Source organism: Cucurbita pepo, chromosome 13 (genome assembly GCF_057944985.1).
Source record: "Cucurbita pepo subsp. pepo isolate OVF chromosome 13, ASM5794498v1, whole genome shotgun sequence".
In the NCBI taxonomy this organism is placed as follows: domain Eukaryota; kingdom Viridiplantae; phylum Streptophyta; class Magnoliopsida; order Cucurbitales; family Cucurbitaceae; genus Cucurbita; species Cucurbita pepo.
Genome location: NC_141810.1, coordinates 15,698,836 through 15,724,365, shown reverse-complemented (window position 1 = coordinate 15,724,365; position 25,530 = coordinate 15,698,836). Strand labels below are relative to the sequence as shown.

The window sequence follows — 25,530 nt, the reverse complement described above, 5'->3', positions numbered from 1 at the left end:
TCGTAAATAAACGTTCGTTCTTTTTTTTCTTCTGAATTTTCAATTTCTCTTATATATATTAAGTTAAAAACATATTAAATAAACTTATAGTATCATTGACAAATTCGACTTTAAAAAAAAAAACTCAATTGCTTTACCGATGTAAATCCATATTTCTAGATTATGAATTCTTTTATAATTTTAGAATTTAAGAAGTAAATCTATTTATAATTCAACATTTGAGTAAATATATGGCTTCATCCAAACAAGTGTTTAATCAATAAAATGAGGCAAAACTTTAAACACGTCATTATACAAGCAATGCAAGATTTTACATTCTTTTTAAAAAAAATAATTAATTAAATTTGCTGTATTTTCCATCCCTGGGGTCCATCCAGACCTATTTTGTATAATAAATTTAGAACCAAAGTCAATCTTTGTTGTAACTCGGTCAACCCGAGTCAGAATCAGTCCTAAAGCTTCATCCGGGTCCTCCTATCCGACCCGTAAACACTGTGCATATCGCCGAGAAACGTCTTGGCAGCATCCAAACTCGGGAAATAAGTGGATTCCAGAAATATTTGACTCAGCGAATCGTCCGAGTTTGAACTCACCACGACTCGGTTCCCCTTCGCCTCTAGGCTTCCCATCACCATTACCAGAACTTGCTTGTAGGCGAAGAAAAACTTCTTTATCGCCGATTCGATCGATTGCAGGGCTTGAAGCAGATGAATCTTCTCGATCTCTCGCTTCTCGCTGTACAATCTCATCGCCGCCTCTTGAATCCTTGGTCCGCCCATTGGATCCACCTCCACATCCAAGATGAACGGCACCTTGTGCTTCACATCCTTGCACTGCTTCGTAATCTCCACCAGCGTCGTCGATCTGAAGCAAAATGCCTCCGATTCCTGCAGCGATTTGATCGCTAATTGATTCTTCAGCTTTAGGAAATCATCCGGATCCATCAGAAGGTGAAGATCTTCAATCTCCTGTAGAAGCTTCCAGATGCGCTCCATCAGATAGCAATCCTTCGCGGCTCTCGCGAAATTTTTCATCTCGATTCTCTCTGCAATTCGTTTCAGAAGCTCATGCGCGGCGTAAATCCACGACTCCAGGATCTGGTGCGTTGTATAGACCGTTTGATTCTCGTAATTTTCAATTTGATCGTACGGACTCTTTCTCAGAGAATGAAGCTCGTTTGGCCTGCAAATTTGGTCGTAGTCGATATTCGGCTTGCCGGCCAAATTTGGCTCCCCTAACCCTAGCGTGTACGGACATCTCCTCATCTCGCACTCAACGGAGTACTGAATCATCTGCGCGATGTCTTCAGAGCTCTGCCACGACGCAAGTCGAGGAAGAAGACTCAATTCACTTGTTCTGCTTACAACGGTAGCTTCTCCGCGAATCTTCCAGACCTCCGCCGAGCTTCCCTCGCGAGTTATGACGCCGTTGGATGAACTGAGATCAACGATCGGAACTCTGCCGCGCGCTTCGTCGTCCTCTTCATCGTCTTCAAAAATCATAGCAATGAGTTGGATCTGACTCGTGGTGAGAGACTCAAGCTTCCTCTTCCACTCCCAGCGGTTAACATACGGCCGGGGATCGGACAAGACGATCGAAATGAAGCGGAAAGTAATCTCCAAAGCTTGCAATCCCGGCTTCAAAATCGACTCACTTGTCCATTCCGGAAACTCCTTAGAACTCCATAGCTTCCTGAGATCGTTGAGGCGAAGGTAGTAGTCGTAGGAAGAACAAGAGGAAGGCGAGGCAGTGGAGATGTCTGAAGAACGAAATGAAAGAGGAAGAGATAGACTGAGATTGGCGGTGGGGATGAGCTTTGGGGATTTAGTGGTGGTGGTCTTGTCAGAGGAAACCATGTTGGCCTTCCAACCCAAATCGACCATCTCTGAAACGAAAAGGAAAGAAAGAAAGAACGGTTACTACAAATTTGAACTGAATTTTCGCTATTGTGGAAGTTGCTGAAGAATTTGATTATGGAGAAGGAATGGAGGAAGAAGATGGATATTTATAGGTGGCAGTATAAATTTGAACGACACAAAGTCGTGTTTGGAATGGTTTTCATTTTTATATAATAAATATTAAAAGAATAATAATTTAAGAAAAAAAAAATGCAAATTGTGGAAGAAGTTGTGAAGCTTATCCAGAATCCCAGCGAACGGGGGAATTCAAAACACAAATAAATTTTAAAAAATAAATAAATAAATAAATAAATAAGAGGAAATTTCCAGGGGGGATGGAAATGGTTGAAATTGGACCCGGTTGGGTTTGGTTGAATGTACCGCGTGGAAATGGCAATGAAATGGAAGCCCATTCATCCCCTTGCCCCCATTTCATTTCTGCATTTTGTAACCCCCCCACCCACTCACCTCTCGCCACCTGTCACCATCGCGTTTTAGTTGACGGTTTATTCCTCACATATGCCTCCACGTTACCCAACTACATAGTTGAGTTGACCCATCCAAACCAAATTCTTTAATTCTTTAAATCACATTTTAATTATTTTTATTTTTTGATTTTAAGGAAACTCCAAATAATAATAAAAAAGTGTAAAAGCCAAAAAGTAAAACACGCCTCTAAGTCCACAAACTATTATCTTTTTAGAAAAAATGGCATCCAGATAATTTTTATAAATAATTATATTGTCAACTTTGACTCGTTATGCACGGTCAATCTTATAAATAATCTATAATTACCTTCATTGACCGACGTGAAATCTCACACTTTAGTCCGTCAATTTTAGATTTAGAATATAATTCCAATCCCTGTAATTATCCTTTGCTTCTCCAAACTGCCTTTGTATTATGCTCCGGAAACAAAAAAAAAAACATATGAGCCTCTCTTTTTTTTCTCTCTTATCTTATCCTTTTAATCCACACTTTAAAAAAGAAAAGAAAAAAAAAAAACTTTGCTGGATATTCTTCTTTGATTTTGTATAAATATGAATAAGTTTGGTAAAATTGACTCAAACTTATCATAAAAAAATGAATTGACATAATGTTTTGTAGTGATGTTGTTGTAATTAGGATGAAATGGTTTAGTTTTGGAATTTTATATGGGCGAGTTGGTGTGGCGGTGGCCTTCTCGCCTTTTGCCGGAATACCTAATGCACATATCAACGGCAAGCTTCTTTAAAAAATTAAAATCAAATTAAATAAAAACCATCCACTCTGGAAAATATATGGATAGGATCAAAAATACCTTGACTTTTATATTTTACAAATAATTAAAATTAAATAATTTAAACTTGTTTGACACGACCATTTCCTTTTAAATAATAATATATTGCTTACTAGTTTTATCCCATTTACTAATTTATTATTATTGTTACTTTTTAAAAAATTAAATTTGTGTATACATGAATAAAACGATGTTATGTATATAAGTCAAAAAGAATCGATATCGACTTGGTGTCAAGTCGACACGCGCTTTGGGGGTTAAAGTTAGAATTACGTAATGAAATTTTAATCTCGTTAATGTAGTCCAATAATCCAACAAACCTCTCAAATGTTATACATTGAATGAATAAAGGAAACAATTTCAATTGGGCTACAACAAAAAGAGTCGACCTCACATGGGGTCAACCAAAGGCAATCTCATTGGTCATGGTCGACCCCACGTGAGGTTAGCTTTTTAAAACTTAGGCGACTCACACAAGTTGACCATCTAGATTATGAGCTCTAGCTCTCTTACCTGTGTCATTAGTCTTATTTTTTAAGTTTTTGTATGTTTCATGTATATGCCTCCGTGCTTGAATCAATAATAACCAGTGATTATCGTTCCTTTTTAATTTAAGCATAAAATTGATTTTTAAACTTTCACATGTTTTTTTTATTCCATTACCATTGTTTGCCAGTTGTTAACAATAAATAATTATGTCTTTTCAATTATTTTCTTATCCACCAAAAATTCCTTTGGATAACTATAGCTGAACGGATTGGATGTGAGCTCCAATACCCAAAACTTTATGCCACAAAATAATATATTTGGGAATGAAAAGAATATTTAATTTTTTATCTGCAAAAATAAATAATTTTATTTCACAAAAACCACACGTATTCTTTATTTATTATTTATATTCATAAAATATAATAAAATTCCAGCCACAATCCTTTTTTTTTTTTTTTTATATACAAAATATGAGAAATTAAAGATTTAAATAATAATAAATAATTATTTTTTTAATGGGACAAATGTGCTGAAACATATCCAATATTGAAAATATGCAAATGGTATTGAGAAAGAAGTGAAATAATGGACAATGGGTTCCCATTCAAATAAATAAAATTAAAAATGGATTTCAAAACGACGTGCTTTTCTGCGTTTCCATTACCGCCCATTCCAATCAAATTACACCAACACCACGTGTCAAACTACTACTCGCTGAACCTACTGACTCGGATACCAGCCACCCACTTCAACCTTTCCCAATTGGTGTCTGACTCGGATCGCTTTCTTTTTCCTTTCCCCTCTCTCCCGCCAACTAAGTAATCACAATCACAAATCACGCATGTTCGGTTGCCGACACGTGGTATGGCGATCACGTGTTCCGCCAACTGATAATCAATTCCAGCTGTCGGATCACACGCGGACATATCTGACTGCACAGGCGGTGCCAAAAAGGCCACGCCCATTGTCCCACGTGGCTGTACAGTTGGATTTAGAAATGGCATGTTGGCTTACACGTCTTGTAAAGGTACCAGTCAAAATTAATATTAAACAGTAATCAACTCATAAGCTATTTTAATTTATTTAATAGCGTCATTATACAGGCCTTAAAGCTGACCAACTTATCCCATAAATCCCCATTAATCGATATCAAGTATCTAATCACGGGCAACTTATGCCACGTACTTTATATATATATATATATATATATATTATACAAATTAAAAAAGAAAAAAACAATTGTGAAAAAAATGTTGGGGGCTGTGGAACATGCGGCGTGTAGTTTTGTTGACTTTAGAGATGATTCAAAACAGCCGAACACATGTTGCGCCTGAAAATGGGGCATTAAAATTTAATTCTATATGACTAAATTAGCAAAAATAAATAAATAAATAAATATATTTAGTGGTTAATTCGATGGTAATTGTAAATTAATTGTTAAAAGGAATATTTATAACTATTAAATAAATAATTAATCAAAGTCACCATAAATTAAATAAAATCTTTAAAGATTCGAATCCCAGCTATTAAGATGGAATAATTTTAAAAGTTGAAAGATTTAAATAAAATTCAAACGAAGTAAAAATAAACTGCAAAAAAATCAGTCAATGATCTTAAATATTCGTGTAGCTGGAGATAAAATGGTACCGAAAATGGCATAGCAATTTGGATGAAGGGGAGGTTGTTGAGTGAATTAGAAGGTGAAATTCCTTGAAGCATAAGCCATTTATTGGGGAGTGGTTGGAATGAAAAGAGCGTATGGAATATATACTAATTTCTTACTTATGGGTCGTAAAAACCCCAAATTAACTCGTTCGAATCCGATGCATCGTTCTTTTGACAGTACTTAAACATTAAAATGAAAGATAATTATCATATGTTATATCATTTGAGGTCAGATATTCAAATTTTTATGTCCATCTATACGTCTGAATAATGCTTTACGATAATTGATATGTACTATCGTATTTGAAGTTAGAGGCTCGTATGGAAACCACAACCATACGACATACTACTGTGCAACCATGTCATATATTTGGTACTCTACCTATTTTCCACGTCACATACTTTATGAAACTAAATTGTTTTTATAAATTTTTTTTGTCATAAAAATTCCATTTAGGTCCCTAGAAAAATAAAGATTTAAAAAAATATATATATTATTTTTAAATAACACTGTATCGTAGTTTGATTGGGCTTTAGTGAACAAACGTTGTGACAAAGCCCATGAAACGGCCCAACTCAATTCAACCGCAATCCTAGCTGGCCCAGAAAATGAAATTACGTCGCGTGTGCCCCAAACGCGACCTTATTATCCCTTTAATTAACTAAACTTCATGATATGGAAAGCCATTTTGATTACCGGTGCATGCCGCCGGTCTGCGTTGGCCGGCGGCGGCTAGCAATTAATATCGGGATTGATACTCAGATATGGTAGCAGGCGCCTTTGTAATGCACTCTGTTTCTTTTCCCTTTTTGGCTGCGTATTTTCCTTTAATTCGTCAACTATCCTTTCCTTCCCCTATTTGGGTCATCAAAAGTTTAAATTTTTGCTCGATTTTTATAGTCCTCTCTGTCTAGATTCATCAAGAACATGACAATATCCAAACAGGTTGAAGAAGCCAGTTTCTCAGGGCAGAATCAAACCATGGTTGAATCAAATGAGAGCGATCGAGAAGATAAGGCGAACGAATTACCATTTAGCTTCAAAAGCCTCCTCTGGCATGGAGGCTCTGTTTATGACGCCTGGTTCAATTGTGCATCAAATCAGGTCCCAAAGCTTCAAAACTTACCAATCCCACAAAAACCCATCACTTTTGTTCAAGTCTTTTCTTTTTACAGGTCGCTCAGGTGCTGTTATCTCTGCCATACTCTTTCTCTCAACTGGGAATGCTCTCAGGCATCATATTTCAAGTATTTTACGGCATTATGGGAAGCTGGACTGCATATTTGATTAGCATTCTGTACGTTGAGTATCGAACACGAAAGGAAAAGGAGAATGTTAGCTTCAAGAACCATGTCATTCAGGTTAGAACATCCCATCAGCAAATTGGGAACTTTTGTGCATTTTCTTGATGAATTTATTTGTTAATTCAGTGGTTTGAAGTGCTGGATGGGCTGTTGGGTCCATACTGGAAGGCTGCTGGCCTGGCTTTCAGCTGTACTTTCCTCCTCTTTGGCGCTGTCATTCAGCTAATAGCTTGTGCAAGGTGCATACACCACTCCACACCTCCATAGCGCCTGTTCTCTGTTGGGTTTGAACTGTAATGCGTGTGTTTGTGAATGGCATTGGCAGCAACATATATTACATAAATGACAAGCTGGAGAAGAGGACATGGACTTACATATTTGGAGCGTGCTGTGCCACGACTGTGTTTGTGCCATCTTATCACAACTATAGAATAGCGTCTTTCCTTGGCCTTGGAATGACCACTTACACTGCTTGGTATTTGACCATTGCAGCTCTTCTTCATGGCCAGGTCTCTTCACTCATCCAATCAATGCTCCTTTTTTATGCCTTTTTTGGATTTTATGATGGTTTTTTGAGTTCTTTTTTGAATGTTTTGAAGGTGGAAGGGGTCAAACATTCAGGTCCAACCAAAATGGTGCTCTACTTCACTGGTGCAACCAACATACTCTACACTTTTGGTGGCCACGCCATCACTGTGTAAGCAGCTCAAGCCCACCGTTAGCCTCACCGTTAACGTATATGACACTCTTTAAGCTTTCATTTTTGAACTTCTTCTTAAAATTTTAAAATGGGTATTTTACACGCCTCTATAAAAACTGTTTCATTTCCCTCTACACATAGGTGTGATATCACAATCCACCCCCTTTTGGAGGCTTAGCGTGTTGTTGACATTAGTTCCACTCTTCAACTGTTGTGGGATCTCACCGTTATAAATGAATTTTTTAATAAGAGTAGTTAAAATTAAAAAAAGATATAGTTTTTTTAATTAAAATGTTGTGAATTTTGGGCCAAAAGTATTTATTTTATTTTTTAATTTTATTAAATTTCAAATTTGATACGAGAAAAAGAAAAATCTGAAAAGGGAAATTTGGCGCGGTAGGGAAATAATGGACGCCATGTGGAAGCCTCGAAAATTCAAGACTATTTATTTCACTGCCACTCTTTACGTCTTCACTTTAACTATCCCCTCCGCTGCCGCTGTCTACTGGGCTTTCGGCGACCAACTCCTTACTCACTCCAACGCCTTCTCTCTTCTTCCCGTCAGCGGATGGCGTACCGCCGCCGTCGTTTTCATGCTCATTCATCAGGTCTGTTTATACTACCTAAATTTCATTGCAAATTTGATTTGACGTCAAACGGTTGGGTGCAGTTCATAACATATGGGATTGCTTGCATCCCATTCTGTTTTGTGTGGTAGAAAGTGATTGGAATGCATGAAAATAAGAGCATTGTCTTTCAGTTCCATAGTTCTTACTCCTCATTGCGAATTTTGATTTTCTCACTATTTTTTTTTTTTTTTTTTGTTTATGCATTTGATCGAACGGTTGGTGTGCAGTTTGTAACATTTGGGTTTGCTTGTACGCCGTTGTATTTCGTGTGGGAGAAAGTGATTGGAATGCACGATTCAAAGAGCATGTGTCTGAGGGCGCTTGCACGATTACCGGTTGTGATACCCATTTGGTTTTTGGCTATTATTTTCCCCTTTTTTGGACCCATCAACTCTGCGGTGGGGGCGCTTCTGGTTAGCTTCACCGTCTACATCATCCCTTCTTTAGCACACATGCTCACTTTCAGATCTGCCTCTGCCCGACAGGTAAATGCCTTTGTCTCTTTATCCTTCTATTTCATTTCTTCAATTACATTTTACATAATACTTATGTATTCAATCTCCCATCACTTCTTGACCATATCATTTGCTGGGTCATAGTTTGATTTGGTCTAAATTTCCAATAATTTTGCCATCTAAGCTAATAGCTGAATCATTGAAAATTTAATGCAAACTTGGTTAAGAGTTCAGAACATTCCTTACGTAGTCTTGAGCTGTTTTTACCATGTGCTTTGTTCAGAACATTCCTTATTTAATGCAAACTGGTTGAATATTCTGTTTGTTACCTGTGATTCAGCCTTTAATGATATGTAGAATTCTAATGAAGCGAACCAAGAAGTTACCATAGTCGTAAACCCCTGTATAAATTTAGATGGATGAAGATGATGATAGTAGAATCTACTTTGGGTGCAGAATGCTGCAGAGAAACTTCCCTTCTTCCTCCCTAGCTGGGTAGCCATGTATGTGGTGAACAGTTTTATAGTGGTCTGGGTCCTGGTCGTTGGGTTTGGATTTGGAGGGTGGGCTAGCATAGCCAACTTCATCAAGCAAGTCGACACTTTTGGGGTTTTTGCGGAGTGCTACCAGTGTCCACCCAAGGCCCCAACAACTGCCCATCATTGAATTGTCTCTCTACTGTATAAATATCGAAGGGGCGTACACAGAAGAGCATCAGACTTCCCCTCCTGATGTGCACATATTAATCAGCCAAATCTTGTCTCTTTCATCTTTGTGTTTTTTACATTGGATGAGTATTTCGATATTTACATTAACTTGAATAGGTTTTAGTTTCAAGAATAACCATTGTGTTATTTGAGATTTTTAGAAAATAAGATAATTACAATGTGTTTCTACCAAGAGTTGATTTCATAATCTCGAAAGTTAAAAGTGAAAATTAATACACTTTCAAAAGTCTTATCGTGTGCGAGGATTGAAGTATTGATGTTGGAATTCATACATATTTTACGAATATGCCCATTTCGATTCGGTTTTCGTTTTTCCGGATAATTCATTTTGCAATTTATCTCCTCGTTTCTCTCACGGATAAGACTAGCACCCCAAGACAGAATCTTCTTCATCCCACTGGGTCATCGAATCCCCGCGAAATTTTCAGTCAAACAGCTCACAATCGCTGGGAGCTCTTTTTCTAATCAATGGAGTTATTTAATCTACTGGGTTAACTTCAGTAGTTTCGCGGGTACTTTCTTAAATGAATTTTCCTGCAACTTTTCGTGGGAATTCCTTCCCCTTGTCGCAGTGCAGCTCTTGCTGTTACGTTCGTTTCAATCCTTGTTTGCCTTCGTTTACTGGCTTCAGGGAGCAACGGATTCGTCATTACAGCCTCAAGCTCTATCAGGTCTCCAGGTAACTTGCTTAGTTTCTAATTGGAGGCTCGTAATGCAGGGCTGTAAGGGTATTAAATTCGTTGTTCTTCTGTTTTTAGTGTTGTTACTGATAGCCGTGCGAAGCGAGGGGTTTCTTGCAGAGTTACCGAAACGCAGACTGAACCAGATGGCAATAATGATAAGGTATTCGTAACTTTGCAGCTGAATCCTTTTTACTTGTTTAGTGACATATTTTTCTGTTTGTCATGGTCAGTCTTCTTAAACTACATGTTTATTTGTAACGTAGAAATTATTTCCACAATTGCCGTTGGATACTTGAAGGGAGTGTGTATTTGCAATTGGAAGTAGATGTTTTACTTGTCTAGTGAGATTTACCTAATATTTCACTCATTCTTGTAAATGGTTAAACGGGTTAATTAGACTATACCTCAATTTGTAGGAAGAAGATGATTCTGAAGGTCGGGATCAGCCATCTTTCTCCGACTCCTTCACAGAAGATAAATTTCAGCTTGATCCTCAGGCGGTTGATGTAGTCAATAATGTTGAAAATAAGGACCAAGGTGACATCCAGGTATGGTATTTCTAGCCATTTGCAACTCTTATACATAATGAAACTAGCTTGGAAATCAGTTTCTGGCTAGAAAGTGTTCTCGAGTAGCTACTGCCGACTGAAATAGAGATTTGTGCTTTGCCCGGAAATGAGTTCTAAATGATGCTTTTTTATAGAATATAAGTCAGAGTTTCGTCTTCTTCCAACAGAAGCCTGTAAATCTTTATTGCATGGTGCACTTGAGTGTACACGAAGTCCTATACTCGGTATAAATACTCCAGCAAGGCTATATAATTCAGTTGTTGTAATTAATAAAACATAGGTGGTCTTATCTTAATCTCACCATCAGGATCCGGCTTATGAGTCACCACTTCATTTTATAAGTCAAATCTTCTTGAAGTGTCAGAGAAGGGGGTGATTACAAACTTAGTTTGTGTCCTCAATGTGTTTGAAGTGCTTTTAAACTTTGAAACAGGATATTGATAATGTAGAAGTTGCTAGTGGATCTCCACTTCCAGGACTAAAGGTACTTATAGTTTGTTGCTGTATTTTTCTTGTAACACTCTAAAAGGAAAGTTTTCATGCTCCATACCTCACCTGTTATTCGTTTGATAAAATTGCCAACAGCCACAACAACTGGATGAATCATTCAGAATTCCCCGAGAAACAATTGAAATTCTTAAGAACCAAGTATTTGGATTTGATACTTTCTTTGTGACAAGTCAGGATCCATATGAGGTGAGTCGATTATATATCTATTCTTCTTATTTATGCCTCGTGATTTTCTACTTTTCTTTGAATTTTTATAATTAATATGTAAGTAGGGGTTGGGCTGGAATGGAGCTATATATGTTAGCCACTAACATAATCTAGTACTAGTTTACCTGCTCTCTCTCAAATAAGTTTTTTAACACGTGAAAATTCCATACACAAATTTAACTTCTAATAAAACTTGCAACTGATATCGTGTGAATTGTATATAATATGTGAATAAGTAAAAGAAGAGATGTTTGAAACTACTTAATATAGAGTGGACAAAACGACCTGGATGGCCGAATATGAATATCCCAAGCTTTTGCATGTATTTTTTTTTTTTTTTTTTTTTTTGGTATCTTCTGCTAGGGTGGAGTCTTGTTTAAAGGAAATTTGCGAGGAGAGGCTGCTAAGAGCTACGAAAAGATAAGGAGGAGAATGGAGGTATCTCTATGTCTGCATTTGTCTTTATGTTACTGATTCTTAAATATCACTAAGTAATTAGTCGCTTAATATTCCGGGAACTGTACAGGATAAATTTGGGGATGTATATAAGCTTTTTCTTTTAGTTAATCCAGAGGATGATAAGCCTGTAGCTGTTGTTGTCCCACGAAAGACCCTGCAACCCGAGACAACAGGTGAGCATTGAGTTTGTGATTGATGCTATTTACCCTTGTGGGAGTTGCGAGTTAGAGAGAATAAGGACATTCACATTAAAGTTAAAAATTTGCAGCTGTCCCAGAATGGTTTGCTGCTGCCGCTTTTGGACTGGTTACTGTATTTACCCTACTTCTTCGAAATGTGCCTGCATTACAATCCAACTTACTGTATGAAAATGTCCTATAAGCACTTGCACTTTTAGTATTATCTTCTGTTCAATAATTGAATTTTTTAGTTATAAGTTTTTCCCATTTCTTTTTATGTAAATCTACTGCTCCTATTGTACAATGTTTTTTTACGTGTCGTCATTAAGAGAATTTTTATCTACTGGGGAAGGTCTTTGTTGCTGCTTCATGACCTCATTTGAATTTTTAGATGCATTATTTTTGTGGCAGATCGACTTTTGACAACCTTGAGTTGCTTAAAGATGGAATATCTGGTGCTTTTGTAACTGCACTTGTTTTAGGAGTGCATGAACTTGGCCATATATTAGTTGCAAGAGAAGCAGGAATTAAGTTTGGGATTCCATACTTTGTTCCTAGTTGGCAGGTGATATACAGTTTTCCCGCAAGTATTCTTTGATCATAGAACAATTCATCAATATATTCCTAGCGGATTTCAGCTGTTTTTTCTCCGTTCAAAGACTGCCAACTTGTGTCGAATGCTGTCCAAATATATTTATGAATCTAGTGAACTGCTTTGGTTGCAGATAGGCGCCTTTGGTGCAATCACAAGGATCCTTAATATTGTACCCAAGCGTGAAGATCTGCTCAAGGTGGCATTAGCAGGACCGTTAGCTGGGTTTTCTGTGGGCTTCCTTCTTTACATTCTAGGTTTCATCTTGCCACCTAGTGATGGCATTGGAGTTGTCGTTGATGCTTCTGTGTTTCATGAGTCATTTCTAGCCGGTGGTCTTGGTACCATAATATGCTTCTGTTTTTTTTTGTTCTCTCTGCTCTCTGGTTCGTGTAGCAGACATTTAACATCTATGGTATCCTTTGTGTTTCTCAGCAAAGCTAATTTTGGGCGATGCCCTGAAGGAAGGAACTTCTATATCCGTGAACCCTCTTGTAATATGGGCTTGGGCTGGACTTCTCATAAACGCCATCAACAGCATCCCTGCTGGAGAGCTTGATGGTGGGAGAATTGCCTTCTCCATATGGGGAAGAAAGGTATGGTTCACTTTTCCATCTTGACCACCTGAAATCAACCCTGTTGACCTCCCTTGAAACTAGTAGTGATGAAGAAGTACATAAAATAAATTCATAGCTGAAAAATTGACTGTTACTGATCAAGTTATCATTCTAAACAGGCATCTGCTCGAATCACAGGCGTTTCTATTGTTCTTCTAGGACTAGGCTCACTGTTTAGTGATGTAGCATTTTATTGGGTGGCTTTGATATTCTTCTTACAGAGAGGTCCAATCGCTCCACTTTCTGAGGAAATCACCGATCCTGAGTCGAAGTATGTTGGTCTTGGAATTCTAGTTTTGCTTTTAGGTTTGCTGGTCTGCCTACCATACCCCTTCCCCTTTACACAAGAAACCATCTCAAATTTTTAATGCTACAATCCTTTTTTATTTATAGCTTCAGAAAAGAGTCCTCCTATACCCTTTTACCTGACTCTATTCTGATACACCAATTCACTGTATTCCTCTTGATTCAGATCAATATTCAATACTTAATATTCAAACCCTTTTATTTTATTTTATTTTATGGGTTTCCGAGCCAGTTTGCGCACACCAGACTAATCTCGGGGACAAACAACTTGACTATGTAACATTTGGATGTGTCCGAGCCAGTTTGCACACACCTTTAACTAATCTCTGGGACATCAACTGTGCAAGATTTGGATGCCAAGAAATTAATTTGAAGATGGCTTAACCATTTGTTGGGAACCCTTAAGGTTAAAGTAAATGATTAATAAGTTAAACAGTTTACTAATATAGATTTTTAATTATTAATTATGAATTCTGATTTAAAATTTAACAATGTTAAATGAATAATTCATCTCTAACTTCTATAAATTCCGAATTGTTTCTTTATAGATAAAACCAGAATTATGAAGTTGCAGATGGATAAGGCCGCTTTTTTTCTAAAGTCGAAGATTCGGATCTGTTCAACTTACCGAAAAAACACATTCTAGATTTTGTTGTTCCTTTTTTGGAGAGAGAGAAGAGAGGACACGAATCCTTCGCCCATTGCTGACTTCGCTGAACACGACGATGGCTTTACCCCTCCAATTTTATCAACAGCTCACAGTCCGCGCCGCCTGCCGCCGACACCAGTCAGCTCCATGGTCGTACTAGCAATGGGCTTGCAGTGATCGATGGAAATCACTGTTTCTGTCTGAGAATTGGGAAACGACATGGATGGAGGGGTTGAGTGGAATTTAGAAATGAACCCAAAAAGCTAAGGAGAAAATAATATAAATATATAAAAAAATCCAAGTGGAAAAATGAAGCCGAACAGTTGATTGCATTAGCATCCACGTCGTATTGGGTAAAGGGAACGTCTTTTACAGAGAAAGTGGTATTTATAATTGGCGAGACGTAACCAAACTTCTCTGTCCACATTTCTTGTAACTTGCGACTACCCACAAGAACATAGGTAAACTTCCCTTCTCATTCTCTTCCCTTTCTTTTCATTTCCCTTTTTTTCTTCGATTTCTTCCTTGTTTCCCACTCGATTCTTCCTCTTCTTCTTTCTGTTGGTTCTGATTTCTTGAGCAACTCAATTTCTGATAACCCATTTCCCCTTTTCAATTTTGTATGAGATTTCAAAGCCATGGGGAGGTTGTTCGTGGTGAACCTTGAAGGAAGGATCTATAGCTGCAAGCACTGCCGAACCCATCTTGCTCTTTATGAGGACATCGTTTCCAAGGTTTTGATACACTAACTGTTCATTTCTGATTTCTGATCTGATTTTTTCTGTAGATTACGTTTCTGATGCGTTGACGATATTGATCGATCCTTTAATTTGATAAGAAAACTATGGTGTGGACTGTTTTAATTGTAAAAGTTGTTATTAGAAGGATCAGCCCCCATCCCCAGGCTTCTTCTTGGGGCATTTTCTTAACTTGATGATCTATAAATTTGGTTAAGATTTTGATTGAGTATATTTGTTGGCTCTGTTGATGCCCTTTGTTGGGTCTACCCTTTGAGTATTCATTTTCAGATTAAAAGATATTGGGGAATGTCATTGGAGAAAGTGTTCTGACTTATTTTTTCCTGTGTTTCTATTATTCAGTCTTTCCAATCCAGACATGGGAAAGCTTACCTCTTCAGTAAAGTGTAAGTTTTCCTGGATCACAGTGGTAATTTGTCCAAGTGTTTCTATTAAAGATCCCAAATCTTGTTTGTTTCTTCCCGATGACTAACTAAAAGAATGGGGATAGAGATCAAATCCTAACTTGTTCAATCCCCCTTTTATTTTACATTTTTTATTAACTGCTCTTAATATGTAGTTTTGGGATTCATAACTTTTGTATATGCTGCTGCTCTTCCCTCGCAATTTCAAGTAAATGTGTTGTCATTTTAGTAGTGAAGGTTCATCATCCTCTATATGCATAAGAATTTAAACTAATCTTCACTTTTTTCCCTTTTAACAGAGTGAATGTTTCTATTGGAGTGAAAGAAACGAGAATGATGATGACAGGGATGCATACCGTTGCTGATATCTTCTGTGTTGGGTGTGGATCAATTGTGGGATGGACATATGTAAGATATCAGAAGAACCTAGAAGTCCTATTCTGTTATGTTCTTATTTGTGCTAACTTCTTTTGGTGATCTTTGATCATTCACTTCAGGAAACTGCCTTTGAAAAGAGCCAGAAGTACAAAGAAGGGAAGTCGGTACTTGAGCGGTAAGTAAATGTACATCAGATTAGACTAAAATATTCTACAGATATTTGCTTTGAATCATTACATTGAGTTTTGAAGCTGCTCTGAAATGTACATTCTGGGAAGAACATCTATCTTGATCATAGTTAAGAAAATAATGTTATTTGGTTCATATGGTTTAACCCTTGAAGTATGAAAAATGCTTACATGGTTTTATGAAGTAGTTATGAATGTATGCATTTTTTGTTTGATGAACAGGTCCAAGGTTTCAGGGCCTGGAGGAACCAGTTACTGGGTCAGTCATGCTCATGGCCATGAAACAGCTCATGGTGGAGGAAGTGATGCTGATGAAGTTTGATGATGATGAAGAAGATGAAGATGGTGAACCATATTATTCCAACTGTACATTCCACACTTCCAATGTTCATATGCTTCAACTCACTGTTCTTCATCTGTCATTCCTCATTTCAGCAGCTAACTTGCTGTTTGTAACAGAACAGGAATCATTTGACTCTGATTCTTCTGTAACTTCATGTTACTGATTATCGCTTTGCAATACCCCATGATATGTTCGTCGTCAAATCTGTGGCCTTCTTTTGGTTAAATATAAAAGTAAATGTTCGTAAAGAAACATTTAATCAACATTTACCAGAAGTTGTCATAAAAAAAACGTGTTTCACATGAAAACATTCATGAACACATTGTAAAAACACAAACATAACTCTAGAAAAGATTCCTCATTGACATGGACAAATGGAAAATGAAAATGGAAGACTCAAATGCCTCAGCAGTCTGTAATGAAAGTTCAAATACAGCTGACAAAGTAAACATATAAACAATGAACAGAGACAGCTCTCAGACAGCTTCAGGAATTGAAATCTGCAGTGTTGCATTGACGGTCACTGGAGTGTATAAACTATCCTTTCCGAGAGCTCTTTACCAACCACTCTTTTGTATCTAACCAACTGATTTTCTACGTAGCTTCTTCTAGAGGGGAAGATGGCTTCTTTTATGTCCTTGTATCTCATACGGGAGTTGCCTATGCCGATTAAGATATTTGTTACATCTCCATCTTCCATTTCAGAGGCCAGGCTACGGCTTTCTGAGCCCAAGTCCTCATCAGATTCGTCCGAGTAATCCTCAGCCATCTCCCCATCCTCGTCCATATTATCATTATCTGGTTCTTCCAGGTAATCGGTATCGTGTTCAAGTTCCATATCGTTCGGTACCTGGTCAAGTGCTGACGATTCCCCATTTTGTTGGAGTGAAAAATCTGATAGGACTACATAAGATTTTTGATCAAGCAATGGCTTCGCAGCATGAAATGGAACCCACCTGAGGAGATACAGAGCTCATGGGTCAAATTTGAAATGACTAATCGGTAGTAATGAGTTACTTATGACCGAACAAATTTCTAGTTACTCAATGGCTCCTAATTCTAGACCACATTTGTTGACTTAGCTTCTATTACTCTTGGTGTTTGTCTAATGTCAATAGCCATGGAAATTAAGGAATTACTAACTAAAACCCCCAAACTGACTCAAGCTACCCAGGAAGAACAAGACATTAATTTTATCCTCACCCTTTTAAGTAAACAAATCAGCCTCAATAATCCCCCACCAACAGAGAAAAACTTACGTGTAACGAAGTGGACAAAGAAGCTCTGATGGGCAATATGTTGCCTTGTATTTCATCTTTCCACAGTTGTGAATATAATAGCCAAGATAATAATATTGAAGACTGGCACAGTGTGCTTGATTCTGTTTAACCCACTCTATTTCTTGTAGGGCTGAATACTTCCCCAGAGATAGGAAAGCATAGTCAGGGTCCCAGAATAAATATTTACTCGATAAACACCTTGGAAGGATGTCTACAACGCCAACTGCAACTAGCTTCCCATCAATCAAATATTGCTGGTGAAAAGAACCAAAACCGCAGGGAGGAACTGTGCCATCACCAGTTGAGGGAACAAAGTTGAGGGGGGTGTCGACTAGGAAGTTTCGATATGAGGCTTCTGATATACGATCTGGGCTATCTTTGTGCACAAGAAGCTGATAACTTTTATACAAAGCGTATTCTACTGGATCAAAACTGGACCGTTTCAGGCGTATCTCAAACTTTCGTTTCTTCTGCAAAGAACATTTCGGGTTCTTCTCGTCCCTACTGGAATCTTTACTTCTGGCTTTAGCAGTTTCTTGAGAAATGGTAGCCTTATCAGAACTCTTCGGAAGGAAAGCTTCTCCTTTATCAGAATAAAAATTGATATGTCCATTGCATGCTTTGATTGAGAAACCGGATACCTCATTGACCTGGCTCAAATAACTTACCAGCTTTTCAGCAATTATTTTAGGAATGAACTCATTTTCTGCTGTATTACTCTCTGATGAGGATAAGTTACCATCTTTCATCTCACCAACTTGGGCACGCCTTATGCTGGCAGACAATTGGAATGCAACATTGCTGGAGTATACAAGATCCTTTGATCCTTGAACCAGCACTTTCTTCTTTGCATGGGAAACCCTTTTGACAGAAGCTCTTGGAAATTGTATGTTACGGGGAAGATCGCTGCTTTTGGTGTATAAACTTATGGCATCATTGACCTTATCAGACAGATGCAGCATAAAGCGATCTTCCTCCTTTTCGTTATTTTTAAAGGACAATGAGTTCTTTTCTACTGAGTGAGATTTGCCATTAAGTGCATAGCTACTGCCCTCGGAAGCACTTGAAACTTCTGTGATCTCCACAGGTTTATCATGCTCCAATTCACCATCTAAAAATCTAAAACAAAAAAACTCATCAGATGCTAAATAGGAACACATCCAACTAGATTTCGAAAACCGACATTGAAAAAGAGCATAAAATGTACCAAGCCAAACTGAGACCAGATCTTATAAACTAACTATAAACAGAGAGCAGATCTTATAAACTAATTATAAATCGCTGAAATAAGGTAAAGAAATTGTCTTCCCTCACTAAAGGTTGAATTCAACAAAAAGTATAGAACACGCTTTCATTTCTATAACTACTACTCATTAACTCACCAACCCCACCCCCCACGATCAATTTGCTCAAGTAATCAAATATTTTTAAATGTGAATAATGACAACATCTTCCACCTCAAACATTATGTTGAAAGAGCAGAATTCTTTAGGATCATACCTTTGAAACCGTCTAGAAACTCGTAGTTGATCTTTAGAAGGAACAAAGTTAGATGCCTTCAAACGGATTGTATAAGAAGGGCAACATGTCCTTTCCATCTCAGGTTTGTAGAGATAACAACCAGATCTTCTCCAGCCACGATCAAGGAGATCTGTTGAACAAGTAAAAATATTTTAGTAAACAATAGTTATGAACCTTTAAGTTGAGCATAGGTTAAAGAAAAATTGTAGAGCCTATATTACAATATCACCAGAAACTGATCGAGCATCCATACTAAAATACATTGATAATATGAAAACATGATGAATATTTTGCAGACAAAATCTACAATGCAGCATGAACTGTGATGGCAGCGAGAAAGGAGATCCTAAAAAGACTGAAAGAAAAGACAGTAATACAAACCTTGGTAGTCATCAACAGTAAGATTATCTGGAGCCCATAAACCTGCCATGAAAAAAACGAAAGATGATAAAAGGCAACATAAGAGCCAATCAGGAACACTTATGGCCTGCGACAATGACAACAAAATAATGATTTTCAGCTTATAAATTTCGGAATTGCAGCACAGAAAATTATATACTTAATGTGGATTCCTCTCATGCAAAACTACAATTCGTGTATCATTCAGAGTAAAGATGCACAAAAGAAAAACAAAAATTGTAGAGTAAAGCAACTGGTAGTTCAATTCAGAACTTGTAATTCTATCACAGCCCACAGTACAAAAGAAAAGCAGTAGAAATACGTCAAAACGGAGATCAGAATCAGAAGAAAACAGAAAACAATTAGCAATTTGTACCATAGAAAACCCAACAAATAATTAAAATCAATCGAACCGTGAGTGATGCTCCCATGAGAACCAGATTTGCAGTAACCACACGAGGATTTTCGTCTTCTACAGTCATAAACAACACTTTCCCCTCTCTCCGCGCCACCAAAATTGCTACTGCTCGCATCGCTCATCGTCTTTCCGGCCATTTCCGATATCCGTCGCAACGCCAATATTACCTATCGTCTCTAGACGCTTTCTGCATCAATCTAAGGTCTGAAATGGCAGACTTCATACATCCAGACTCCAAATTCGTACAAAATTTGTCTTAAACTATTGAAAATAGAATTTGAAAACTAATATCGTGACGGCTACAGCTCAATTGGTAAAAAAAAAAAACACAATAAAGGGTTTGTTTTATTCGAAGTTATTTAATTGATCCATGTTTTTGGCGAGGGGTCGGGTTGATTCATATTCCTTGGAATGATCCTGAAAGCGGAATTTCCTACGTAATTGCTTTAAGGAAGACAATCATCATCTTCTTTGCTACTTAATTTGCAGTCCCCAAAACCCCGTCGAAAAAGAAAAATGGTTACCTCGAAGTAAGCGGGCGATCAAACCTCAAGTGCTTCACAAAAAAACCACACTTTTTTACTGCAAACCCTACAATGGTGATCGTCCAGATTTCATCCATTTTCCCTGCACAACTAAAGCCTTTCAATTTCGAGAATTTGCGGGGAATTTTTCTTTTATTTCTCATTTTATTTTCAACTATAATAACTATTTAATTTTAAAAACCATTTTCTATCCTAATAAAATTAACTCATTTAAAAAAAATTAAAATTTAATCATATATATATATATATATATATATTATTTTTGTATTTAAAAAGTCTAAAATATATATTTAAAATCCGCCAAAGGAATGATTGGGGCACGACACCAGACCCCAAACAATACCCTATTCAGAATCTTTGTTTTCGGTTTCAATTGTAAATACGAAAAGAAAAGGGGAAAAAGAGAAAAATGCCGAAATGCAGGGGTATATCTGCAAGAAAAAGGAAGGGTAAAATCGTGATTATCCAGTATAATATTGACCCACCTAAAAGAAGGCCCAACACCAAAACGTAGACTTGAAGTGAGAGGAATCACAGCAGCGCGAGAGAAAAGAAAGCATGGTTCATAAGCTCACTCGTGTTTTCCCCGTTTCGCACTCCATACGGCATCGTTCCCACCTCTGAATTTCACCTCTTTCGATTTTCTCAGCTTGATCCACGACCGACAATGGCGGATTTCGCAAGCACTTCCTCTTGATTCTTGCTCCTCTGAGTTCGACGCCTCTTTGTTTCTCTTTCTTTCTACAGCTACTTTTTTTTTTTTTTTTTTTTTTTTTGGAGTTTTGGAGTTTAAGAGAGTCTTCCGGTGGGAGAAGAGAATTTAGATGCGGAATACTGACCTACTAGGTTGTGCTTTCAAGTGTTGTGGTCGGGGAGCTTTGTTGCAGATCTAAGTGGTTTTGCATTTTGGTGTTCTACTGTCGACGCGATGCTTTGGTATGGGTGTTATTCTGGGAGATGAAAACGTGAACGAACTGCGTGGTTTATTTGTTTTTGGCTTTGAAGTACTCTCGGTGTTGCAGCTTGTGATTTTTGAAATTTTTGGACAACGAAGCTTGGGGGATTTTAAAATGAATCGTAGTTTTAGGGCTTTGGAATCACAAATGCAAGCGCCGGTAAAGCAGCGGCAGCAGCAAGTTGGAGGACTAAGGGCGTCGGTGAGGAAAGATAAGGAGGAGGAGCTTGCGTTGTTCTTAGAAATGAGAAAGCGTGAGAAGGAGAGGAATGATCTTTTATCGAACCACGCGGAAGAGTTTGATGCGCCTTTAGGTATAGCCACTGTGACGTATGCTTTTGCTAATTCTACTGAAATTACGTTTTATCGCATTTAATTTTCTGTTTTGTGCAGTAACAAAACCAGGAACGTCTCCAATTTTTAATATCGCATCAGCGACCCCTGCCCCTACTCGCAAGACTGGTGCTGATGATTTTCTTAATTCTGATAATGATAAAAATGATTATGATTGGTAAAGCTATCACCTTTCACTTCTCATTTTAGTTTATTGAATAAATTTCTGCATAGAAGATTGCTGTTTTTATCCTTGATTAACTGATCATTGGTAGTTTTGAGAAAAACTCAATATCTCAGTATCAGTAATTGACTTGAGAGTGTTCCCAAATGGAACCATGGTGAAAAGAGTTTGGCCCTGACGAGTTATTTTTATAATCTGAGAGAGATATGAATGGACCAATCTGTTGAGGGTCTCCAATTTGTTAATTTTTCTGCAATGGCAATTTTGTTGGGTCTCTTTACTTCTACTTGATCATTACTGATTTACACCCTTGTTAATAAAGGAGTTTCTTTTACGTTGTGCGATGAAATAGGCATTTAGAAGTTTCTGAAGACGTGGGTAGAAAAATTTCAAGAAACCCTCTTGTTAACAGACAATATCTGCTCTAGTTTAGCTATCATTTAGTTGTTACAACACAATCCTATCTAAGCTTTCTGGTCTATTGACTGTGCATCACGTGCTTTGTGATATGAATGATAATACGCTGCATGGATGAGGTCCATTCCTTTGGCTCTTGCTTATTGATGAGGATGACAATGGCATGTCTAGAATAGGTGGGGATGGAAAGAAAAGGAGGCTCTTCCGTCTCAAGTTGTGATGTTAATTTGGGTTTCAATTTCATACTGCACGACCTCAACCCTTGATTCAGAATTAGAATTCCTAAAATTTATGATCAATTTCATTTCTGGAACAAGCCACTTTGATTGGTGGTGGCCGTCTCAATCTATGGATTTGGTTGTTTTTGAGGTCACAGGTTCTCAAATGTATGGTTGCCATTTATCTAGCAAATTAAATAGTATTGGATTAGTCCAGGAGTGTGAGTTAGTCTATTCAACCACAGGTTAACCACAACTATATATAAAAAAAAATCTTCTTAAACAACAAATATTTTGCTTAACTGTTGATTTCATGGTCAACATATCGGACACGAGAGAATAATATTTATGTTGATTACCACTTGCCACAGACTATGAGGTTTTGGGTCATTGAAACTTTATAATCATAGGGATCCCCGAAGAAACTCTCCCTGTCGGCTAGATTTATTACTGTTTGAAACTTTATGTTCATATGTGGGGAAAGGAATGGGGTTGGTAGTTGCAGCGAGGTTATCAAGAAAGCACCTTTTGCTTCTGTCTGGACATGGCTGTTTTCATTTACATGTCGATAGTGAAGAGTATATTTTCCAGGAATGGAATGCCTACTGCAAATATTCTTGTGGGTTCAGAAACGGTTCATGCCTATTTCCTAGTAGTTTTATGATTGGTTATGACTTTTACTTTGTGCAAATTGAACCAGTTAAATTAACCAGAGCTTGATCTGTTTTCAGGCTTATAACTCCTCCTGGAACTCCTCTTTTTCCATCTTTGGAAACGGAGTCAGAAAGGGTCTTAATGAGCCATACTACTCCAATGGGTCGTCCCAATGTGCTGAAATCTAGAGTAAGTTCTTTCCCAAGTGTCAAGCTCAATAAGTTGAATATATTGAGATTTGACATCTTTGATTCTTAAAAACATAGATGTTGTGGTACATGATAAATAGTTATTTCAGCCTTCCAAGCTGCTTTCATTTTGGAAACTCTGGTTCTTGGGAAGTCCAGTGAGGACAAAGCTGGAATCCGGAACTTTCGCTCATTAGGAAATTAAATGACTCAAGATAGGCAACGGGGTATTTATTTTTTCTTCCATTGGAGATGATAATAGGAAGATTTGATGTTTTTTTTCCCAAGATGTCTATGTCAATGTCATAGTTTGTTCACAATCGGAGCAAGTCATCTAGATTCTTCGTTTATAGGCCAAGGAAAAATTTACTGACCTAAATTCTTTATTTGCTTGGCATATGACACATAGAATGGCACCTAGTGAATTTTCAATCTTATGCTCGTAACTGATATTCTTTTTAACATTCCTCACGCATTTCAGTAACAGTTATTAATGTTGTGTTATTATTTTTTCTGTTTTTGAACAAGTTGTTAAGTTATTTTCCTTTTGTGGGTTCAGCTCGCAAATCTCCAACAAGAACCTACTACGAGGAGCAACTTGGTCTCAAAACAACCAGCTTCTTCTCCAGCATTGAACTCTTCAAGTGTAGGGATACGTCGGCCTTCATCATCCGGAGGCCCTGGATCGAGACCTGCTACCCCAACTGGACGTCCTACATTAACCACAACAGCTAGAACTTCCAGATCCTCAACACCTACTTCCCGTGCGATTTTGCCTTCCAATAAACCAGTAGTTTCCTCGACTAAGATTGCAGCAGCTTCAAATAAGCTGCCAGCTGCGTCAGCCAAGCCAGTTACTAAGACTAAGCCCACTGTTTCCTCTGCTAAGTCAGTTCCCGCAAGATCTTCCACTCCAACAAGAACAACAGCAAGATCATCAACGCCGACGCCGTCTTCCAGAGCTACTATACCTCCACCTAGGCCCACATCAAGGGCCTCAACTCCTACTCGTCGACCTTCCACACCATCTAGTGCATCAAGTGCACCTGTTTCCTTAGTCAGGTCTTCATCATCAATTTCAAAGCCATCTCCAACTCCGTCAAGGAATCAAGTACCATCAAGAGGAACTTCCCCAACAGTAAAATCCAGACCATGGAATCCTTCAGAGATGCCAGGTTTCTCTCTCGATGCTCCACCAAATTTAAGGACATCACTTCCTGAAAGACCACTTTCTGCCACAAGGGGTCGGCCTGGAGCACCTAGTGCACGATCTTCTTCTGTTGAACCTCTTCCAAATAGTAGGCCAAGACGACAATCATGCTCTCCGTCTCGAGGACGTGCACCTAATGGAAATATTCATTTTAGTGGGGGCTCTGTCCCTGCAATTAACCGAATGCATGCTAAAGCTAATGACAACATAAGTCCTGTATTAGTAGGGACAAAAATGGTTGAAAGGGTAATAAGCATGCGCAAATTGGCGCCTCCCAAGCAAGATGACAGGCATTCACCTCGTGGGAATCTGTCTGGGAAGTCCTCGTCGCCAGATAGCTTGGGCTTTGGGAGAACACTATCTAAGAAGTCTCTGGATATGGCCATTAGACACATGGTATGCCATCTATTTTCAAGGGATTTTTGTTGTGGAATTAAATTTTTGTCTTTCCTTTCTAACAACGTCATTCTGGTATAAACTTCACAAGCGCAAAGCAGTGTCACACTTCTGCACGTTCTTTTCAATGCATATTCTTGTTTAACATTGCACACTTTACTTGAGCAGGATATAAGGCGAAGCATTCCAGGTAACTTACGCCCCTTGATGACAAATATTCCAGCTTCTTCAATGTATAGTGTACGATCTGGGCCATCTCGAAGCCGAACTGTCAGTGTTTCGGACTCCCCTCTTGCAACGAGCAGCAATGCCAGTTCTGAAAGGAGTGTCAACAATAATGGTCTCTGTTTAGATGCACATGAAATTGACGACGAAATTGGCAGCGAAAGAGGAGGTCGCTCACCCTGCACCATGTACCCTAGGTGAAGCTGATGGCTCATTTGAATTCTGATCAATCATATGGTTCTTTTTGGACATCATGAACAACTTTCATGATGATACGAAGATGATAATCGTGGAAGTGATAACCAAATCATGTGTTTAGGACTAATGTAAAGTTCATTAAGTGGTCGATTGTTGTATTTATGTAATTCCAGAGCTTTGTATGGGTAGAGGAACAAGTTATATGCTGAACTATGTTCTTACGCATTTTCTACACGGTTGAGATATTTTGTAGTTGCTTAATATATTCAACTGTTGTGACCGTTAACGATTGACAATGTATTCAATTCCGGACCCAATATAAATTTAAAGTGAACATTCTACCAATTTCAGAACTCATTTTTTGGCATGTTCTCCTATTGACACTGAACTCAATTGCTT

General features: G+C 37.9%; 6 protein-coding genes across 10 annotated transcripts; 4 read left to right on the top strand and 2 right to left on the bottom strand.

Annotated features, from left to right (window-relative positions):
• Positions 1–265: 265 nt before the first annotated feature.
• LOC111809400 (nematode resistance protein-like HSPRO2) lies at positions 266–2,021 on the bottom strand. Its single transcript, XM_023695850.2, has one exon. The coding sequence runs from the start codon at positions 1,881–1,883 to the stop codon at positions 453–455; it is 1,431 nt and encodes a 476-aa protein (XP_023551618.2). The 5' UTR covers positions 1,884–2,021; the 3' UTR covers positions 266–452.
• Positions 2,022–6,181: 4,160 nt separating this feature from the next.
• Positions 6,182–9,365, top strand: LOC111809036 (auxin transporter-like protein 1). 2 transcript variants are annotated; one of them, XM_023695355.2, is made up of 8 exons: positions 6,182–6,436; positions 6,508–6,693; positions 6,763–6,875; positions 6,962–7,145; positions 7,236–7,333; positions 7,737–7,944; positions 8,193–8,450; positions 8,761–8,899. In XM_023695355.2, exons 1-8 carry the CDS (start codon positions 6,260–6,262, stop codon positions 8,809–8,811), a joined length of 1,275 nt encoding a protein of 424 aa, XP_023551123.2. In that variant the 5' UTR covers positions 6,182–6,259; the 3' UTR covers positions 8,812–8,899. The 2 variants fall into 2 exon arrangements, with proteins under 2 accessions (XP_023551123.2, XP_023551122.2); XM_023695354.2 differs by having other exon boundaries at positions 6,188–6,436; positions 8,877–9,365.
• Positions 9,366–9,501: 136 nt separating this feature from the next.
• EGY2 (ethylene-dependent gravitropism-deficient and yellow-green-like 2) lies at positions 9,502–13,356 on the top strand. The gene is made up of 12 exons (XM_023695353.2): positions 9,502–9,827; positions 9,907–9,991; positions 10,248–10,379; positions 10,834–10,884; positions 10,986–11,096; positions 11,481–11,555; positions 11,644–11,749; positions 11,845–11,938; positions 12,167–12,320; positions 12,481–12,688; positions 12,783–12,943; positions 13,084–13,356. The coding sequence occupies exons 1-12, from the start codon at positions 9,673–9,675 to the stop codon at positions 13,330–13,332; spliced, it is 1,581 nt and encodes a 526-aa protein (XP_023551121.2). The 5' UTR covers positions 9,502–9,672; the 3' UTR covers positions 13,333–13,356.
• Positions 13,357–13,994: 638 nt separating this feature from the next.
• Positions 13,995–16,193, top strand: LOC111809037 (protein yippee-like). Of its 2 annotated transcripts, none has more exons than XM_023695357.2 (6): positions 13,995–14,380; positions 14,547–14,653; positions 15,020–15,063; positions 15,381–15,489; positions 15,579–15,634; positions 15,870–16,193. In XM_023695357.2, the coding sequence occupies exons 2-6, from the start codon at positions 14,558–14,560 to the stop codon at positions 15,967–15,969; spliced, it is 405 nt and encodes a 134-aa protein (XP_023551125.1). In that variant the 5' UTR covers positions 13,995–14,380; positions 14,547–14,557; the 3' UTR covers positions 15,970–16,193. The 2 variants fall into 2 exon arrangements, with proteins under 2 accessions (XP_023551125.1, XP_023551124.1); XM_023695356.2 differs by having other exon boundaries at positions 14,000–14,380; positions 14,556–14,653.
• A 73-nt stretch (positions 16,194–16,266) lies between these two features.
• Positions 16,267–20,768, bottom strand: LOC111809033 (arginyl-tRNA--protein transferase 2). 3 transcript variants are annotated; one of them, XM_087116972.1, is made up of 7 exons: positions 20,639–20,768; positions 20,133–20,235; positions 19,604–19,812; positions 19,173–19,278; positions 18,771–18,921; positions 17,250–18,389; positions 16,267–16,946 (listed from the first exon to the last, which is right to left on the bottom strand). In XM_087116972.1, the coding sequence occupies exons 3-7, from the start codon at positions 19,721–19,723 to the stop codon at positions 16,511–16,513; spliced, it is 1,953 nt and encodes a 650-aa protein (XP_086973098.1). In that variant the 5' UTR covers positions 19,724–19,812; positions 20,133–20,235; positions 20,639–20,768; the 3' UTR covers positions 16,267–16,510. The 3 variants fall into 3 exon arrangements, with proteins under 3 accessions (XP_086973098.1, XP_086973097.1, XP_023551119.2); XM_087116971.1 differs by lacking the exon at positions 20,639–20,768 and having other exon boundaries at positions 20,133–20,291; XM_023695351.2 differs by lacking the exon at positions 20,639–20,768 and having other exon boundaries at positions 19,173–19,214; positions 20,133–20,291.
• A 143-nt stretch (positions 20,769–20,911) lies between these two features.
• LOC111809032 (uncharacterized) lies at positions 20,912–25,488 on the top strand. Its single transcript, XM_023695350.2, has 5 exons — positions 20,912–21,422; positions 21,502–21,619; positions 22,992–23,103; positions 23,662–24,708; positions 24,877–25,488. Exons 1-5 carry the CDS (start codon positions 21,092–21,094, stop codon positions 25,132–25,134), a joined length of 1,866 nt encoding a protein of 621 aa, XP_023551118.2. The 5' UTR covers positions 20,912–21,091; the 3' UTR covers positions 25,135–25,488.
• The last annotated feature ends 42 nt before the right edge of the window (positions 25,489–25,530 follow it).